Below are 18566 nucleotides of genomic sequence, written 5' to 3'. Positions count from 1 at the left end.
TCCATTTTTTATGACTGCTTCTTTAGAAGCACGAAGGACTTCAAATACTGCAATTTTGTCCACCACTGATTTCTTTGGCATCTGTCAAGCAAAAATTAAAAATGTGATATATTAGTGCTATAATTTGGTTATAACTTTAATTCTACATCTTTAAGTGGACATTAAAAGTGAACAACTAAGCTGTAGTGCCTCTTCACCTCACTGTACAATACCTTGTGCAATACTTTTTGTAAATAGTCAACAGTGAAATAGACTCAATACTTGAAATGTGCAATTCACTTGTATTTTTATTTTTTATTCCTATTTATTCTATTTATCCCCTTTGTATATTTTATTTATATTTGTCTCTGTATTTATGTTATATATATATATATATATATATATATATATATATATATATATATATATATATATATATATATATATATATATATAACATTCTGTAACTGTAACTTCTGTCGGTGCTGTGCTTTTTTTGGAAATCGAATTTCCCAGAGGAACCCACCTGAGGGATTAATAAAGTTCTATCTTATCTTATCTTATCTTATCTTATCTTATCTTATCTTATCTTATCTTAAATTACTTACTTTGATACACTGTTTTGACGTAGTAAATTGAAGTGTTGATGATTGCTGTTGCTCATGGGATCTAGCTTAAAAATGCAAATAAGATAGCTAGCACATGTTTTCTTCAACTCTTGTTTTTTTCTCTCAGAAGAATGTGTATGATAGCATCCCCTGGTGATCACAAACCAAACACAGGTCGCTATGTTTGTTTTTTTTGGCAGAGTTTATCAGTTTATCCTTACCAGTGTTGGGTAAGTTACTTTAAATTAGTAACTTAGTTACATTACTAGTTACTTCTATCAAAAGTAACTCAGTTACTTCAAGTTACTCGTTACTTTCAAAGTAACTAGTTACTAGGGAAAATAACTTTGGTTTTACTCAGAATTCTCTTGTTAATGTGTTTCTTCCATAACTTTGCCAGTCTTCTAGCTTGCTTACTTGCCACAGTGCACTGTGCCACCTACCAATAGAAAGGAAAAAATAATGTGCACATTTCCACGAGAGAAATCCCACGCCTGATTCTATCCTAGCCTGCTTTTTACATCCAACACAAAAACTGCAGTCGTGGTGCTTTCGATTGTACTCAGAACTCGGAAATGCTGCCTTCTGAATAGGAAGATGTAGGTAACACCAGACTGCAGATGAGCTGCTTACAGGGCTGGACTGGGACAAAAAAATCGTCCCGGGCATTTTGACTAGAGACCGGCCGCCATTATAGGAAAAATCATAAAGCCTTTGAATGAAAATAAACACTGTTGTGGCAGTGATGTACACTGTTCTGATGGTATATATGTATCAATTTATCAATTGTTTGTTGCAAGACTCAGATAATTATTTTTTTAAAAGTGAGACATTTTAAATGAGAATAAGAAAGTGTTTCTTTGTGCCCCCCTCTCCCTTTTAATGCCCAACCTTGTCCCCTGGCAACACTTTGCTAGACCCGCCCCTGCACAGTTACCAGCTGTCAGCTACTTAGAAAAGGATCCTGGGGTTATTTGTCTCTCAGAAACAGTTCATAACTTCCCTTCAACTCATTCATGTCACCTAAAAGGTAAACCTGTTTCTCCATCACAGCTCTGATGATCCAGTAAGGACATCTCCTGGTTTCATCTTCATGTTTCCCTCTCACCAGATAACCAAACCATATCATGACCAGCAGCTTTACAGCTGAGGCTCCAGCAAACATCAGCTGATAGTAGAAAGTAATATTAAATAAATTCTAACAACAGCTGATCAAATGTGCTGCTGTTGTTTAGCGCGACATCCGCTGGTTTCCTCTTTCTGGCGCAAAGTGAGCAATAAATAAACAAGAGACAAAAGCCGATCAGCTGATCATTGATCAGTTTCATGATTGAAGTAGAAACGGGTGAGGGAGGGGGAGAGGATGAGAGAAGAAGAGGCAGCTGTGCAGCGTAAACACAGAATAACTCCAGCTTTGTGTCTTTTTCATTGTAGCTGAAGTCCAGGACAAAATGTTCCTTTTCACCTCAATAAGAAACACGTAATATTTTCTCTGAATACTAGACGATTCTGTTTTTTATGGGACGGTTGGCAACTCTAATAATTAACCTTATGAACAAAATAAAGTTCAACATCAGTAACATAGCACCCACCCAGCTGTATAGAAACTCCGTCATGCTAGCTAGCACGCAGTACGAAAAAGTCAGCACAACGAAAATAAACTCCACCTAAACTTGGTTCATATCTGACCCAGATGGACTGCAGGTCATAACTTCTTACCTGAAGTTCAGTTCACCTGACTCTCTCGGACCAGCGGCTGCTTCGGGTCTCTGCTCCTGCCTCCCTTTTCCTTCATCCACCTGCTGGCCTCCACCACTTGCTAATGTTACTGAATCTGTGGAAGCTCTGCGATGCCGCCACACGAAGTAACGAATAACGAGCCTATTTAAATCCCAGTAACGAGTAACGCGTTCCCGGTTTTGACATAATAACTAGTTACCGTGCTCGTTACCACAATAATAACGTAGTTACTCTAACGCGTTACTTAATAATGCGTTAGTCCCAACACTGATCCTTACCACGATCTAGTTCAAAATTCATTTGATCAGTATAAAAATGAATTTAGTCAATGTTCAAAGCTCATCATTAAAATACTTGTAGATAAATCCAGACTCTGTTGAGATAAATCTGTGTCTGTGTCAATCCCACACGTGTTTAATAGCCCACTCATTTAATAGCCCTTTGTGACCATGGCTACAGAAGTTTGACTCTTGCAAAAAATATAGGTCGGCCCTTTCATGTAACATTGACAGTTACCTAAGGTTCACAGTTCTGCAGGCTGTTTGGAGCCTTTGAGTCCAGATTTGCTGAATCACTGAAGTGCACTCCTGTGTATGTTAATTTTATACAACTTGCTCATGACAGCCCACATACAAATGACAGCACTTTTGTTAATATTAGCATTTGACTTAAAAGCTACAGTTCACATATTATTAGGTTAATGTTTTAACAACCATTAGCATTTTAGCATATACCCTGCTGGTAGCACACTAGATGGAGTAAGGTAATGTTAAGAAACATGGTAGCCAGTGATCCACAACCAGCTTATTGGCTCAAAACACCTTATCTAATTATAAACTGATACGCACCTACTGGCATGCCCCTTTAAATTTCTTCATAAATGTTATTTAATGTTATTATTACGGCAGCACGGTGGTTAGCACTGTTGCCGCACAGCAAGAAGGTCCTGAGTTCAATTCCACCATCAAGCCAGGGTCTTTCTGTGTGGAGTTTGCATGTTCTCTCCCCGTGTTTGCGTGGGTTCTCTCCGGGCTCTCTCCAAAGACATGCAGCTTGTGGTGATAGGTTAATTGGTTAATCCGAATTGCCCATAGGTGTGAATGTGAGTGTGAATGGTTGTCTGTCCCTGTGTGTTGGCCCTGTGACAGACTGGCAACCTGTCCAGGATGTACCCTGCCTCTTGCCCTATGACAGCTGGAATAGATTCCAGCACCCCCTGCGACCCTTAAAAGGATAAGCAAATGGATGGATGGATGGAATTTTATTAATATCTTTAAAATAATAGCACCACAAACAAAACTTTTTGCAGCACAAACCTGTGACATCAACTTCTGTTTGATTTGGGTGATGTGGGGGGCTGGTTGACCTTTTGACGTTTGCATTTTCATTAATATCTTTAAAACAGAGGCAGCACAAACGACAATTTTAGCAGCACAAACCAGCACAAACGTAGCACAAACGTTTGATACCACTTTTGTTGGATTTGAAGAAGGTGGGGGGGCCAACTTCACTCACATGGTATCACGTTGTTCCACCCTCACCTTGCTGTGTTTCTTCCTTCGGTTTCTTGGCTAAGCTTTAGCTCTCAGTTCCTGGTTTGTTTTCTAGTTTGTGTTTCCAGTTTCGTCTCTAGTTTTCTGAGTTTTTTTCTATAGAAAGTCTTCCCAAAATTAAAAGCGGCTGCTCTAAGTTGTCAGTCTGTGTACGAGTCCTGCATTTTGGATCCTTCATCCTGCCACTGCACCCTCCTTGACACAGGCTCAGTTCTTTTAATTTTATTGGTGTTTCAAATGCTTTTTTTTTTTTTTTACTGCTGCACCAAGTTTGCTTAAGTACTTTAAGGCTGCCTGTTCATTCAAGGGAGATGAAAAATACATTATAATTGTAGCTAGTAATATCACAGATGATTAAATAAATATATTTTAGGTAGATGCTTGTGCATTCTTAAAGTCTTATTGAAGTATGTCATCCATACATGCCAACCCTCTCGATTTTTCCGGGAGAATCCCGAATTTCAGTCCCCCTCCCGAATATCTGTACAATAATAACATTTAACTTATTTTATCCGATAAACACTGTAAAATTCAAGTTTTTTGTATATATATGTATATGTACAAATGTCTCCCTAATTCTGAGGTCTCAAGGTTGGCAAGTATGATGTCATCTGTTCAAAGACCCTCCCAGTCAGTGCTGTTCTCCATGCCTGTCTTACTGTACATGATGTTGTTACACAAACACTTTAAAGGTGATCATTTAGGACTTAAACAATAATACAGACAGCAATGTAGTTAAACATCTTACATTCAGTTTTATTAGGAATGAATTAAAAAAAAATCTAGTCTCCTATTTTTTTGTGTCATATAGGAAAAGAAGCATCAATATCCGATGAGAAGACTCATCGGATATTGGCCTTACTGTGTGTTATTTTGTGGTGTTTGGTGCAGTTTTCTTGTTTTGTAGGATTGTTTTTTTTTCCCAATGGGAGGTGAATATCTCTAACAAGTTTTTTTCACATTTGCACATCTTAATTTTTTAAGTGAAATATGCGTTTTGAGTTTATGTACTTTATGCATATAAGGCAACGTTTTCCTTTTGCAGTATTTTTGTGTAGTGCATTTTTCTGTGTTTTAATAAAAGGGGAACAAAGGTCAACCAAAAATGATGTTATTATTTTCACATACTTACTCAGGTTATGCGAAGTGAAACATGCATTTTTTTTTTTGGGGGGGGGGGGGTAATGTGCTGGAAAAGCTTGAAAATGGACTTGAAAGTGCTTAGAAAGGGCTTGAATTTAACCCTGAAGAAGGTGTATGAACCCCGCAAGGCAGGAAAGTAAAAATCTCAAGAAGGAACTGATGAAAGTGCAAGATGAAGTTGCAGAGGAGAAAATGGAGTTGATGGGATTCCTCAAAGCGATGACAGACGCTGAAGTGACCAAGAAAGACTGTAAAAATGCACTGAAAGACCTACAAATGCACAAAAAAGAAGCTAAAGAGCTCCTGAAACAGTAAAACTGGCCAAACAGCAAAAAGAAAAAGTTAAAGATGCCAAGCAGCACCTAAAGAAAACCTTACAAGAGCTGAAGGCAAAAGAAAAGAAAGCCGAGGACAGGAGTGGATTCTGGAGCAGAGTGCAGAAGAAAAACTGTCCCAGCAACATCGAGTTTAAGGGGAATGATGGATCCACAAAGGAGGACCAATAGTTTCTTCTTCCTTCCCCCTTTCTCTCACCCCAAACCTTTTTCATGATCTTCTCTACCCCCACCCTGGCCCATGACAAGTGTTATGTAAAACAGTACCACACTTTCCACTCTGTAACTGTGAATAAATCCATTATTGCTTTATTTTACAATGCAGTGCAAAAATATTATGCTCCCAATCTTTTTTTGAGCACAAAGCTTTTTTTGCCCCTTCCTGACTTCTTAAGTTTTATTAAGTTTCGTTTTTTTTTAAAATGATGATTTCGTGTTTTGGATTATTCAAATTCAAATTCAAATCTTATTTGTCACGTACACAGTCATACACAGTACGATATGTAGTGAAATGCTTGGACAACTGCTCGTGACCTAAAGAAAACAAAAAAAAAGAAAAGGCTATGAATAAGATAGGAAATAAATATGAAAAATTAAAAAGGGTAAATTTAACTAGGAGGGAATAAAATATAAATTAAGGTTAAAAATGAAATAACTGTACAACACAAATTAGAATGAAGGGTAAATTTAACTCCCCTCCTTGAATCGCTACCTTATCGTGGTGGAGGGGTTTGTGTGTCACAGGGATCCCAGGGGCTATGTTGTCTGGGGGCTTTTGCCCCCTGGTAGGGTCTCCCATGGAAAATTGGCCCTGGGTGAGGGACCAGACAAAGAGCGATTCATAAGACCCTTATGAAAAGGAAACCGAGGGAACAGTTTACCCTGCCCGGGATAGGAGGCAGGCCCGGGGAGGGTGCCCGAGGGCGAGCGTCTGGTGGCCGGGCCTTAGTCCATGGGGCCCGGCCGGGCACAGCCCGAAGAGGAGACATGGGCCCATCCTCCCGCAGGCCCACCACCCGCAGGAGGCGCCATAGGGGTCGGGTGCATTGTGTGCCGGGTGGCGGCCAGGAGCGGAGGCCCTGGCGGACTGACCCCCGGCTGCCAAGACTGGCAATAGGGACATGGAATGTCACCTCTCTGGTGGGGAAGGAGCCTGAGTTAGTGCGTGAGGTTGAGAGGTACCGGCTAGATATAGTCGGGCTCACCTCTACACATGGCTTGGGCTCTGGAACCAGTCTCCTGGAGAGGGGCTGGACTCTGTCTCAGTCTGGAGTTGCCCCTGGTGAGAGGCGGCGGGCTGGGGTGGGTATCCTAATATCCCCTCGGCTTGCTGCCGGTGCGTTGGGGTTTTTCCCGGTGGACGAGAGGGTTTGCTCCCTGCGCCTTAGGGTCGGGGAACGGGTCCTGACTGTCATCTGCGCTTATGCGCCGAGTGGCAGTTCAGAGTACCCCGCCTTCTTAGAGTCCCTGGGGGGGGTGCTGGAGGGTGCTCCACCTGGAGACTCTGTTGTCCTGCTGGGAGACTTCAATGCTCACGTGGGTAGCGACAGCGAGACCTGGAGGGGCGTGATTGGGAGGAACAGCCTCCCTGATCTGAACCCGAGCGGTGCTCTGTTATTGGACTTCTGTGCTAATCACAGTTTGGCCATAACGAACACCCTGTTCGAACATAAGAGTGTCCATAAGTGCACGTGGCACCAGGACGCTCTAGGCCGTAGGTCGATGATCGATTTTGTAATCGTATCAGCAGACCTGCGACCATATGTTCTGGACACTCGGGTAAAGAGAGGGGCTGAGCTGTCAACTGATCACCACCTGGTGGTGAGTTGGATCAGGTGGCGGGGGAGGACGCTGGACAGACCTGGTGCACCTAAACACGTAGTGAGGGTGTGCTGGGAACGTCTAGCAGAGGCCCCAGTCCGCGAGATCTTCAACGCACACCTCCGGCAGAGCTTCAACAGCATTCCGAGGGAGACTGGGGACATTGAGTCCGAATGGACCATGTTCAGCGTCTCCATTGCCGAAGCTGCTGCATTGAGCTGCGGCCGCAAGGTGGTTGGTGCCTGCCGTGGTGGTAATCCCCGAACCAAATGGTGGACACCAGAGGTGAAGGGAGCCACCAGGCTGAAGAAGGAGAACTATCGGGCTTGGTTAGCCTGTGGGACTCCGGAGGCAGCCGACAGGTATCGACAGGCCAAGCGGAATGCGGCTCGGGCAGTGGCTGAAGCAAAAACTCGGGTGTGGGAGGAGTTCGGAGAGGCCATGGAAAAAGACTTTCGGACTGCCTCGAAGAGATTCTGGCAAACCGTCAGACGTCTCAGGAGGGGAAAGCGGTGCTCTACCTGCACTGTGAATAGTGCTGGCGGAGCGCTGCTGACGTCGACTGAGAAAATTGTCAGGCGGTGGAAGGAATACTTCGAGGACCTCCTTAATCCCACTGACACGTCTTCCAAGGAGGAAGCAGAGTCTGGGGATGAGGGGAATGACCCGCCAATTTCCGGGGGCGAGGTCACTGAGGCAGTTAAACAACTCCTTGGTGGCAGAGCCCCTGGTGTTGATGAGGTCCGCCCCGAGTCCCTGAAGGCTCTGGACGTTGTAGGGCTGTCCTGGTTGACACGCCTCTGCAATGTTGCGTGGAGATCAGGGGCAGTACCTGTGGACTGGCAGACCGGGGTGGTGGTCCCCATCTTTAAGAAAGGGGACCGGAGGGTGTGTTCCAACTACAGGGGGATCACACTCCTCAGCCTCCCTGGGAAAGTCTATGCCAGGGTGCTGGAAAGGAGAGTTCGTCCGTTAGTCGAACCTCGGATACAGGAGGAACAATGCGGTTTTCGTCCTGGTCGCGGAACACTGGACCAGCTCTTTATCCTCTCCAGGATACTTGAGGGTGCATGGGAGTTTGCCCAACCAGTCTACATGTGTTTTGTGGACTTGGAGAAGGCATTCGACCGTGTCCCTCGGGGTGTCCTGTGGGAGGTGTTGCGGGAATATGGGGTGTCTGGCCCATTGCTACGGGCCATTCGATCCCTATACAACCGTTGCAAGAGCTTGGTTCGCATTGCCGGCAATAAGTCGGAGTCATTCCTGGTGGGTGATGGGCTCCGCCAGGGCTGCCCTTTGTCTCCGGTTCTGTTCATAATTTTTATGGACAGGATTTCTAGGCGCAGCCAAGTGGCGGAGGGCTTTCGCTTTGGTGGCCTCAGAATCTCATCTCTGATTTTTGCAGATGATGTGGTTCTGTTGGCTTCATCGGGTGAGGGCCTCCAGCTCGCACTGGAACGGTTCGCAGCCGAGTGTGAAGCAGCGGGAATGAGGATCAGCACCTCCAAATCTGAGGCCATGGTTCTCAGCCGGAAAAGGGTGGAGTGCCCACTGAGGGTCGGGGATGAGTTCCTGCCCCAAGTGGAGGAGTTCAAGTATCTCGGGGTCTTGTTCGCGAGTGATGGGAGAAGGGAGCCGGAGATCGACAGACGGATTGGGGCTGCAGCTGCAGTAATGCGGACGCTGCACCGGTCCGTCGTGGTGAAGAGGGAGCTGAGTGTAAAAGCGAAGCTCTCAATTTACCGGTCGATCTACGTCCCTACCCTCACCTATGGCCACGAGCTGTGGGTAGTGACCGAAAGAACGAGATCGCGGATACAAGCGGCAGAAATGAGCTTCCTCCGAAGGGTGGCTGGCCTCTCCCTTAGAGATAGGGTGAGAAGTTCGGCCATCCGGGAGGGGCTCAGAGTAGAGCAGCTGCTGCTCCACATCGAAAGGAGCCAGCTGAGGTGGTTCGGGCATCTGACAAGGATGCCCCCTGGGCGCCTCCTGGGTGAGGTGTTCCAGGCATGTCCCACCGGGAGGAGGCCCCGGGGCAGACCCAGGACACGCTGGAGAGATTATATCTCTCGGCTGGCCTGGGAACGCCTTGGTATTCCCCCGGATAAGCTGGAGGAGGTGGCTGGGGAGAGGGAGGTCTGGGCCTCTTTGCTTAGGCTGCTGCCCCCGCGACCCGGCCCCGGACAAAGCGGATGAAGATGGATGGATGGATGGATGGATGGATGGTAAATTTAACTGGGAAAGAATAAGATAAAATATATAAATTAAAGTTGAAAATAAAATAACTGTACAACAAAATACACAATATAGAACTATATAAGAATGTATGAAGAAATATAAATATAAATAAATATATACACAATAACAGCAGCTGTACAAGTATTAACCGGAAATGAAGAATATAGTGACCAGTGTTGTGCAATCCACATTATGTCTTGTGCAGTGAAAATATGCTTAAAGTGATTTAAGTGATGAAGTGAAAACAATGTCCAGAATGTCCAGTGTGTGTAAGAACCATATGTGTGGGTCAGTACTGTGTGGTGGTGTGATTGAGAGACTGTATCGCCTGCGGGAAGAAGCTCCTCCTCAGTCTCTCTGTGTTGGTCTTCAGGGAGCGGAATCGCTTTCCTGACCTCAACAGAGAGAACAGTCTGTTGTTGGGATGGCTGAGGTCCTTCACGATCTTCCTGGCCTTGGTCCAGCACCGCCTGCTGTAGATTGAGTGCAGGTCAGGGAGCTCGGAGCGGATGGTGCGCTCAGCTGACCGCACAACCCTCTGTAGAGCTCGTCTGTCCTGCATGGTGCTGTTCCCGAACCAGGTTAAGATGTTTCCCGCCAGGATGCTCTCTATGGTGCACGAGTAAAAGTTCCTGAGCACCTTGGAGGGCAGTTGGAAGTCTCTCAAGCGTCTGAGGTGGTAGAGATGCTGACGGGCCTTTTTCACCACGGTGTTGATGTGACAGGACCATGACAGGTCCTGCGTGATGTGAACTCTGAGGTATTTGAAGCTGTCCACTCTCTCCACTGGGCACTCGTTGATGACGGGGGTCTGGTAGTTCCTCTCCTGCTTAGTGCTGAAGTCCACTATCAGCTCCTTTGTCTTACTGACGTTTAGAAGGAGGTTGTTCCTCTGGCACCAGTTCTCCAGATTCCTAATCTCCTTCAGGTAGGCCGTCTCGTTGTTATCAGAGATCAGGCCCACCACGACGGTGTCGTCAGCAAACTTGATGATGGTGGTGGAGCTGGTAGTGGCCACACAGTCATATGTGTACAAAGAGTACAGCAGGGGGCTCAGAACACACCCCTGGGGGGCTCCAGTGCTGAGAGTGGTGGAGGCTGAGACATGTCCGCCCATCCTTACTGCCTGTGGTCTGCCAGTTAGGAAGTTGGAGATCCACTGACACATAGATGAGCTGAGTCCCAGATGCTCCAGCTTGGTGGTGAGTGTGGAGGGAATTATGGTGTTAAATGCAGAGCTGTAGTCTATGAAGAGCATTTTAACATAATTCCCCCTTCTAGTGTCCAAGTGAGTGAGTGATGTGTGGAGGAGATGAGAGATGGCATCGTCTGTGGAACAATTGCCCTGGTAAACCTAAAGGCTTCAGGGAGCATTAATTGAGACAAGTGAAGCCTTTAGGTTTTTATTTCCAGTTCTTTTGTGACCCCCTGGATGAAACGTCGATGGGCTACGTCCACACGTGCACGGGTATTTTGCACCCAAATGCATATTTTTCTATGCGTTTGGGTCTTTCTAGACTTGTGATTGCTCACCATTTAGTTTATAGCGTTTACATGTGGACGGAGATATTTTTTCAAAACTGCACGGCTCAACAGGATTTTCTTTTTAAAACAATTCCGTTTTCAAAAATACCCGTGTACGTGTGGACGTAGCCTTGGAGTAATTTTAGTAGGTCGGTCAGTTCAAGTCCCAAAGTCACAAAGAAATGCCTTTGTAACCCTTTCCGGTAGTGATGTGCGATACCACTGATTTCCTTTCCGATCCGATAACAAGTAATATTCAGGGTGGTATCGACGATACTGATCCGATACTTTGTATAAAACTTATTTTATTTATTGTATAATAATAATAGCGTCATAATGATTACAGGACATCAGATTACTTGTTCTTATCACTTAATAATGCAGGGTTCATCATATAGAAATAAAAAACTGAAGTTGTGCGCTATTTGAACACCTTGCCTGCCTGCAGCACTAAAGGACTCCCTGAGAGACGTCTGTCTCGCCCTAGCAGCACCTGTCCCTCTCCCACTCTTCAGTTCGCCTCAACATACGCTCGTCATATTCTGTGATATGATTTACTCTGAGGTGTTTGACACGGTTAGTGATGTTGCCACAACCATACATGCCAACCCTCCCGATTTTTCCAGGAGAATCCCGAATTTCAGTCCCCCTCCCGAAAATCTCCCGGAGCCACCATTCTCCCGAATTTCTCACGATTTTCCACCCGGGCAACAGAATTGAAAAACCATATCGCAGAATTCAGCCAATTCCAGTTTCCAACAATGACGGCAGCTACTTAGTTTTAATATTACTCTTTTTTCTCTTTCTGGGTCGCAAAAAAACTTTTAACATATTTTCAGGTGAGCATGTAGCTGTGTAAACTTCAAATATCTGAGCCGACCGACACATCGTCTTCAAACCCCCGCGGCCTTTCACTACTCGGGTTAAACATGATATATAAGTCACTTTGATAACTTAAATATGTTATTGTTTGGCTTTTTCAGTGTTTTATTTGTTCGTGAGTAAATCGGTTTGGCTGAGATTAAAGTTATTAGATTAGATTAAATTAAATTTAACTTTATTAATCCCTCGGGAGGGGTCCTCCGGGGTTTTCACACAGCTGAATAAACGTTAAACAAAAAACTAATTAAACAAAGTGTGAGACGGTCGAGAGTTTACGTCAGCGCCTGGTTATATTTTAGATAGCAAGGAGCAGACGGCAGAGTTTCACTCCACCGAGGGAGCTCGTGATGTACTACCCGGCTTTCTTTAGACCACGAAGGCCGGGTCCTCAGGTGGAAGCAGCCTCTGAATTTGGACACCCCCGCTGTTTCCGGGCCGGCCAATAATAACGGTGACATTTAACGTATTTTATCCGATAAATAAACCCTGTAAAATGCATTCATCCCCCCTCAACAGCCCTTTTGAATGTCTCCCTAGTATGGCCACAACACCTCACTCTTGGAGCACTTTTTTGCCACTTTTATCGCAAACCACGTCTCAGCTGTTTGTGGAGGTAAAATAAGTCCGCACATGACTCCAATTACACTCAGCCATTGTTGTGAGTGGTGATGTGCGGATCGATCCTGAAATATCGATTCCTCCGATACCAGTCATTTATGTTCTAGAATTGATTCTCATATAAAATATCACTATTTTAGTAATTTAGGGTAAATATGTAGTTCATCATTAACAGGAACAGTGGAAAGAAACTATATCATTCGGATCGTTTACATTCAAAGGAACTACTTCCTCTTCCGCCTTTCATAGTCATGTGCGAAATACGGCTGTATAAATGTCTCGCAGCCCCTTGGCGTTTTTTTAAATCCTGCATATTATTAAAAGGTGGTGATGGCGAATAAATAGTCCATCAAAAGCTTTGTGGGTCAGTCCATCTCAGCCCAGGATCAACTTTATTGCTGGCTTATTGTTAATATCAGGTAACAACAACAAATTTTCATTTCCTACTTTATTGTTCATACTTTTTCTAAAGTAGATTTTCCTCTGTGTCTTGTGTCTTTGATTTAAAAAATAATGGTAAGCATCACTGTTTTTATTTTCAGAATTACTAATTAAGATTTTATTTTCATTAAAATTTCTTTCTTTGACAAAATAAAAATAATAATAAATACGTGTGTGTGTTTAAAATGGATTAAAAATGTAATGCGTCTGAGAATTTATTACCACACGACTCTTCTTCAGCTGATTTCACACATAGAGACAAGAAAACTGCATTGTTATAGTTCACTTCAGTTATTATGTTACTGTTTTCTGTCATCAGATCTTGGGTTAATTTTAAAAAATTTGTAACTGGTAGGGTTAATAAAAGAAGCTACTGCTGTACATGATTAATGGTAAAAAGCAATAAATCTAAAGGCATGCTATATATATATTAGCACTTTGAAAATCTTACTGATCATGCAAAGCTCAAACCACATCGAATCATACATTCATCCACTTTAAGCAATATGATCTATCCCCAAATGCACAGCCAGTTTACAATCACCCGTTAACCTAACATGCATGTGTTTGGACTGTGAGAGAAAGGACCTTGTTGCTCTGAGGGAAGATTAACTCATTTATTACTGTGGCAGATGATGGTGATGATGACCAGCCCCTGTCCTAAAACCACTGCACTGTATTTATCAGTTGGCCTGTTTCAAAATTACAAGTAAATTATACTTTATGTTAGAGAAAAAAAATACAGTCCTTGTCATGCATTCACGTTTTCTAATTGTTTATACAAGACACCCATCCTGGATCATATCAATATTCATTTAGGTTTGAGTGATCCAAATGCACCACATTGTGACAATAACCATAGCATAGCAGATGATGATCAGTAGATAGATACGAAACAGCAGGAAGTCAAGGACATATCCTACATGGCACCACTGGTCCAACAGCTGGCTTTCCTTCTGCAGAGAGACGAGGTGGGCATGAAGTTCAGCAAGGTACTGACAGATCTGTTGCAGTTCAGGCAGAGCAGATGTACCTGGCAGAAAAGTGGAGATTAAAAAGTCAAATAAAGAGCACTCCATAATATATTTAACACCACAGATATCTTTTAATTTAATACAGAATAGAACATTTGCCCATGTAACCTTTTTGTATCTGAGTGAACCAAGTGATGCCTGCCAGTATGTTTTCTCAAATACTTTTAAGGTCACAAGATTTTTCAGCACCAATTGGCCATTGGCAGTAATGACAGAGTATTATGTAGGTTGGCTACCGTTACTAACTGGGTGCTGGTCAGGTGCCCGGCTGGCTGGTTGAATGATCCAAGGACCAGAACTGCCATTGGAGTTTCCAGGTTTATCCTTCTGTGGTGTAGAAGGTGGCTGGATATCTTCTGGCCAGCGGTAGCAGATGAGGTTTGCTATATGTTTGAGCACAACAATCCTAACCCACTTTGGAACCTCCCGATATTTCAAGGAGTTATGGTGGAGGACATTTGTAATGATGACTGTTTCCAGTAGACTGATAACCATGAGGGCAAGACACACTGAGAAATAGATACCTAGATTGAAGAATCAAAGGACAAACATTAAAGTAGTCATACATTTAACTTTTAAGATGTTGGCCGAGTTGTTTATCAGCACTTTTAACAGGCAGCTAAATTTGGGGCCTATAAGCCTTCCAACCATTTTCTTCTACTTATCTATAAGGTGGTTTATAACAGTATGCACCTATGATGGGAGTGCCATTTGCTGTACTTGGCAGCAGGTCGTTCATGATGAGCAGGAAGACTGTGTAGCCCAGGATGAGGGTCATTTTGAAGGAGGCACGGTCGACGCTATGGGGAGGCAGGTAGAAGGACAGGATGTCAATGAGCATGAGGAAAGAGCTTGGGATCAGAAGGTTGACCACGTAGAGCACTGGGCGCCGCTTTACGACCACCTAGTGAACAAGAAAGCACATGCAGTTTAGATGCATCTTCACAGGGTGTGACTTCTGTATTCAGAAAAGTGAGTTTTTAATTTTGCATTCACTTTCTGTTGGTTCTTTTTTAGTTTCTATAAACTGATAGATACTGAATTAGTAAATGCTAAATTCTAAAATCTGTTCACCGACTCCTGTTTGGGGATGAGAATGTACAAAACCATCTGCCTGTTGCAGTTCAAAAAGTTTGTATAGGAGAAGTAAGAAAGGAAACAGTTAGCTAAAAATCACTTTAAAGGTCTACAGTGATGCAGTGGCTTGCAGATAATCTGTGGTCAAGCAGTAAAGCCTTTTGGATGGTTTTAAAAACAACTTCTGACCTTAATAATAAGAGACTCAGCTACATGTCACACTCTGTGTTGAGCTAAACTATACCTGCTGGCTTACATTGTATATTTGCCATACAGACACTAGTGGTAAATAGCATTAATAAGTAAGCATCAGTCCCATTGTTGCTGTGCTGTGGAGTCTCTGATGCCCAAATTAGTTTCAGTCTGTTATATTTGTTTTATTTAAAAGTAGGAAATTCAGTGAAAGTGTGGCTCTCTGACCCAGAAGGTGATGATGTCCCATTCGTCGATTCCAAATTTAAGTATGGAGGTCTTTCCCAGTATGTCCACCAGCTCCCACTCTCCACTTGCTTCCAGGTATCGTTTTGAGTTTAGAGACATCTCCTTAAAAGGCAGAGCTGGACTGACCCTCACATCCCGTACTATGTGAGACAACCACAGCAACACAATACACTGTTAGGTATACATACAAAAGTAATTTTGTAATTTGCACACAATGTATGATAGTTGTGTGATTGAAATGAAGATGTTTGGCTTTCATTTAAGCGGTTTAATACAGGTATTCAATTAACCCTTTAGGAAATACAGACATTTTCAAACATAGTCCTTCAAATTAATTGGAGTCAGTCTCATAGCAGTTACCTAATCTCAACCCAAACAAACATGTTTTTTATTTATTTATTACAACCCAAAAAGACCCAAAAACAAACAGCAACTGAAGGTGGCTTCAGTAAAACCCTAGCAGGGAGGAAAGGGAGGAAACAGTATTTGGTTAGATGGCTTCTGCACTTCAGGCAGTCAGAGAATTTGTATCCCAGTATTAAAAACAATTATTATGTTTAAAATTATGTTACTTTGTTCCATTAATATTATTTAGCCACTGAAGATGTGAACTATGTGTAAAATTGGCTGTAATTCCTAAAACGGCTGATGCAATTTTTTTGTTAAACCCTCTGAATTAAAGCTGAAAGCAGCCCATTCTTACTGGTGTGCATGTAAGAGCCAAATGTAAATGTGCAGTTCTGCACATCAAAAGGAAAACTGAAGATCTCCAGATTGCAGGATGAGACGAGCCGCAGCATCCTGTCCCAGCGGATGTGACCCGTGTGGTTAACGTAGACGTAAGGACATGCCTGGGAGACGTCGTCATCCACACTGGCAGGGGGAGGTGGGGAAATTAGGAAATAGTATAATATTGAACAAAAACAATGACAGAAAAGAGAGATCGTATTTGTATCAGTCCCACTGTGGATACATATGTATGAGACAGTGTAAAGTAAAAATAGAACTAAATACAAGTACAGTCATTATTTATAACTCCATAGTTTTATAAGTGCCCCTGTAAGTAATTACAGTAATCAAGTACACACAATACTAGGACCATAAGAGGTCTGTATCCATCCTTATTACACCTGTGGTTCCTCCACTGTGACAAGCTAAAATGTCTGCATGAAAAGGTCGATAATGTACCTGCAGATGACATCTTAGAATATCGACATGGTTTGTATTTTGTAACTGGACTTCAGGATCTTTGGCTGATTCCAAGCCTGTTCACAAAAATATCTTTTTCAGATCTGTATCAGCATTTCATGCTTATCACTCTGTACTTATGGCAACTATGCATGTGTGGTTTTGTGCTTAAAGGTTCATTTTGCTGAGCTGATTAAATGTATAAATGTTATTATTTAAAAAAATGTTTTATTTGAAGTGCTTACAACTCATAAACAATGATGTCCGGAGACCAGAGCTCCTTCACAGGTAGAGAAATCTTCGTGACACCATCACACTCCTTGGGGTCCCAGACCAGGAACTCATTGTGCCAGTACTGCCACAGAAGTAATGCATTCATTTTAAACCTCCAGTGTAACATTTAAATATGTGAGCAGCTTTTTACAGTGTCCATGGTTATACTTACTATAAGTTTGACATTTATTGAGTACTTACCAGTCTCAGCCACAAGAAAGTAGTGAGCATCTGAGTTTTCTCATTCTGAAATACAGTGAATATGAGTAAACCTGTTGTTGACTGGTACCACTCAATTCGAGTTAAAACAGCATTAAATAAGAATAGGTATGATAATAATATGGGGTTTTAGAGAAATTCCTTAAGAAGTCTTGGTGCATTTCTTAAAGTGGTAATAAGGAAACTCACCACACCGAGGACAGCATACAAAGTGAAGGAGATGTTGGCTATGGTGGGATTGCTGAGGTTCACGGCTGGCCTGAAGGGTTGGAGGTCAAAGACAGCCTGCAAGGACTCGTGTGTTGGGCCACTGTGGCCATTTTTACAAGACAGTATACTGTAACATACAGACACTGACCACAGAGAAAATGTATTTCATAAAAACAACAAAACACAAAGAATAAACTTTGCTTTTGAGTTTTTGCCTTTATGGATTTTTACCTATAGTGTCAGTTTAGATGGGGTGACCAAGAGGGTCACCTCAAGGCACTTTATATTGTAAGATAAAACCCCTAAAATAATGACCCCCTTGGAGCAAGCACAATAAATTGAAATCTATTAATTACTGTATTTTTCTGACCATAAGGCACACGGATTATAAGGCGCACTGTCGATGAACGGGTCTGTGTTTTTATACATAAGGCGCACCGAATTATAAGGCGCTTGTTAAGCAAAACAAGCATTAGCATTCATCCTCCAGCTTCACTGTTTATGCTATGCTATGCTAATATAGCTGTGCTCCTAGCGATCACGGAGCACATCATTATATACCAGCTAGCCCAGGGGTGTCAAACTCAAATACACAGTGGGCCAAAATTCAAAACTGGAACAAAGTCGCAGGCTAACGTTAATATTTATTGAAATATATTTATTCCTCCAGATATAAGAATGAATCTTTTCTTATGGACTCAAAAACGTTTTGCTGAAAAACTGAATATGGAACAAGCAAAGCTTAATACTAAACTGTGGTGGACCACTGGAGGGCTCCACTCACACCCAGTTCTCAGGAAGTGTTGTTGCTGTGTTTTGGAGGGAAAGTGTTCAGTTCTGTGGTGATGAGTAATAAACGAGCAGTGTTTATCGAGAGCTCTCGTGTTGTCTGTGTTTACCTCCACATTGGTGACCCCTGACTCGAACATGCTGCAGTCCGATGGTGGCGCCGACTCCGCTCTGGATGCATCAGCAGCCGCCAGCTCTCTGCCTCCGGCTGCAGCTACGTTTGCTGTGGCGCTCGAGCTGCCGGACTTTTGGCTTCACGATCCCCCGTCGTGGTTCGTGCACGTGGAGGCTCAGTTTGCCCTTCGTGGCATCTCGGCTGACGACACGAAATATCACCATGTGGTGGCTTCTCTCGACCCGCTAGCCACCCGTCGTGCGTTGACTCTCCTCCGGGACCCACCCACCCGAGGGAAGTACGCTGCCCTTAAGGAGCTGCTTCTTCGGCGCTATGCC

General features: G+C 43.4%; 1 protein-coding gene and 1 long non-coding RNA gene across 2 annotated transcripts; both read right to left on the bottom strand.

The window, feature by feature from the left end:
* Nucleotides 1–13525: 13525 nt before the first annotated feature.
* Nucleotides 13526–16553, bottom strand: LOC101475589 (5-hydroxytryptamine receptor 3A). The gene is made up of 6 exons (XM_076873609.1): nucleotides 16534–16553; nucleotides 16138–16307; nucleotides 15414–15574; nucleotides 14610–14820; nucleotides 14153–14440; nucleotides 13526–13915 (listed from the first exon to the last, which is right to left on the bottom strand). Exons 1-6 carry the CDS (start codon nucleotides 16551–16553, stop codon nucleotides 13698–13700), a joined length of 1068 nt encoding a protein of 355 aa, XP_076729724.1. The 3' UTR covers nucleotides 13526–13697.
* Nucleotides 16554–16860: 307 nt separating this feature from the next.
* On the bottom strand, nucleotides 16861–17627 carry LOC143412723 (uncharacterized). Its single transcript, XR_013093268.1, has 3 exons — nucleotides 17304–17627; nucleotides 17097–17141; nucleotides 16861–16977 (listed from the first exon to the last, which is right to left on the bottom strand). It is a non-coding gene; the product is annotated as an uncharacterized LOC143412723 (long non-coding RNA).
* Nucleotides 17628–18566: the final 939 nt, after the last annotated feature.

This window comes from Maylandia zebra, linkage group LG15 (assembly GCF_041146795.1).
Source record: "Maylandia zebra isolate NMK-2024a linkage group LG15, Mzebra_GT3a, whole genome shotgun sequence".
Lineage (NCBI taxonomy): Eukaryota > Metazoa > Chordata > Actinopteri > Cichliformes > Cichlidae > Maylandia > Maylandia zebra.
Note: the sequence above shows the minus strand (reverse complement) of the source record. Positions and strands in the feature narration are given on the sequence as shown.

Coding starts and splice junctions, on each gene's coding strand:
- LOC101475589 (XM_076873609.1), bottom strand. CDS start 16,553: ATGGATACAGACCTCTTATG. Junction 14,821..15,413: donor GGGACATCATCACCTTCTGG/GTCAGAGAGCCA, acceptor CTTGTTCACTAG/GTGGTCGTAAAGCGGCGCCC. Junction 14,441..14,609: donor AAATGGCACTCCCATCATAG/GTGCATACTGTT, acceptor TCTTCAATCTAG/GTATCTATTTCTCAGTGTGT.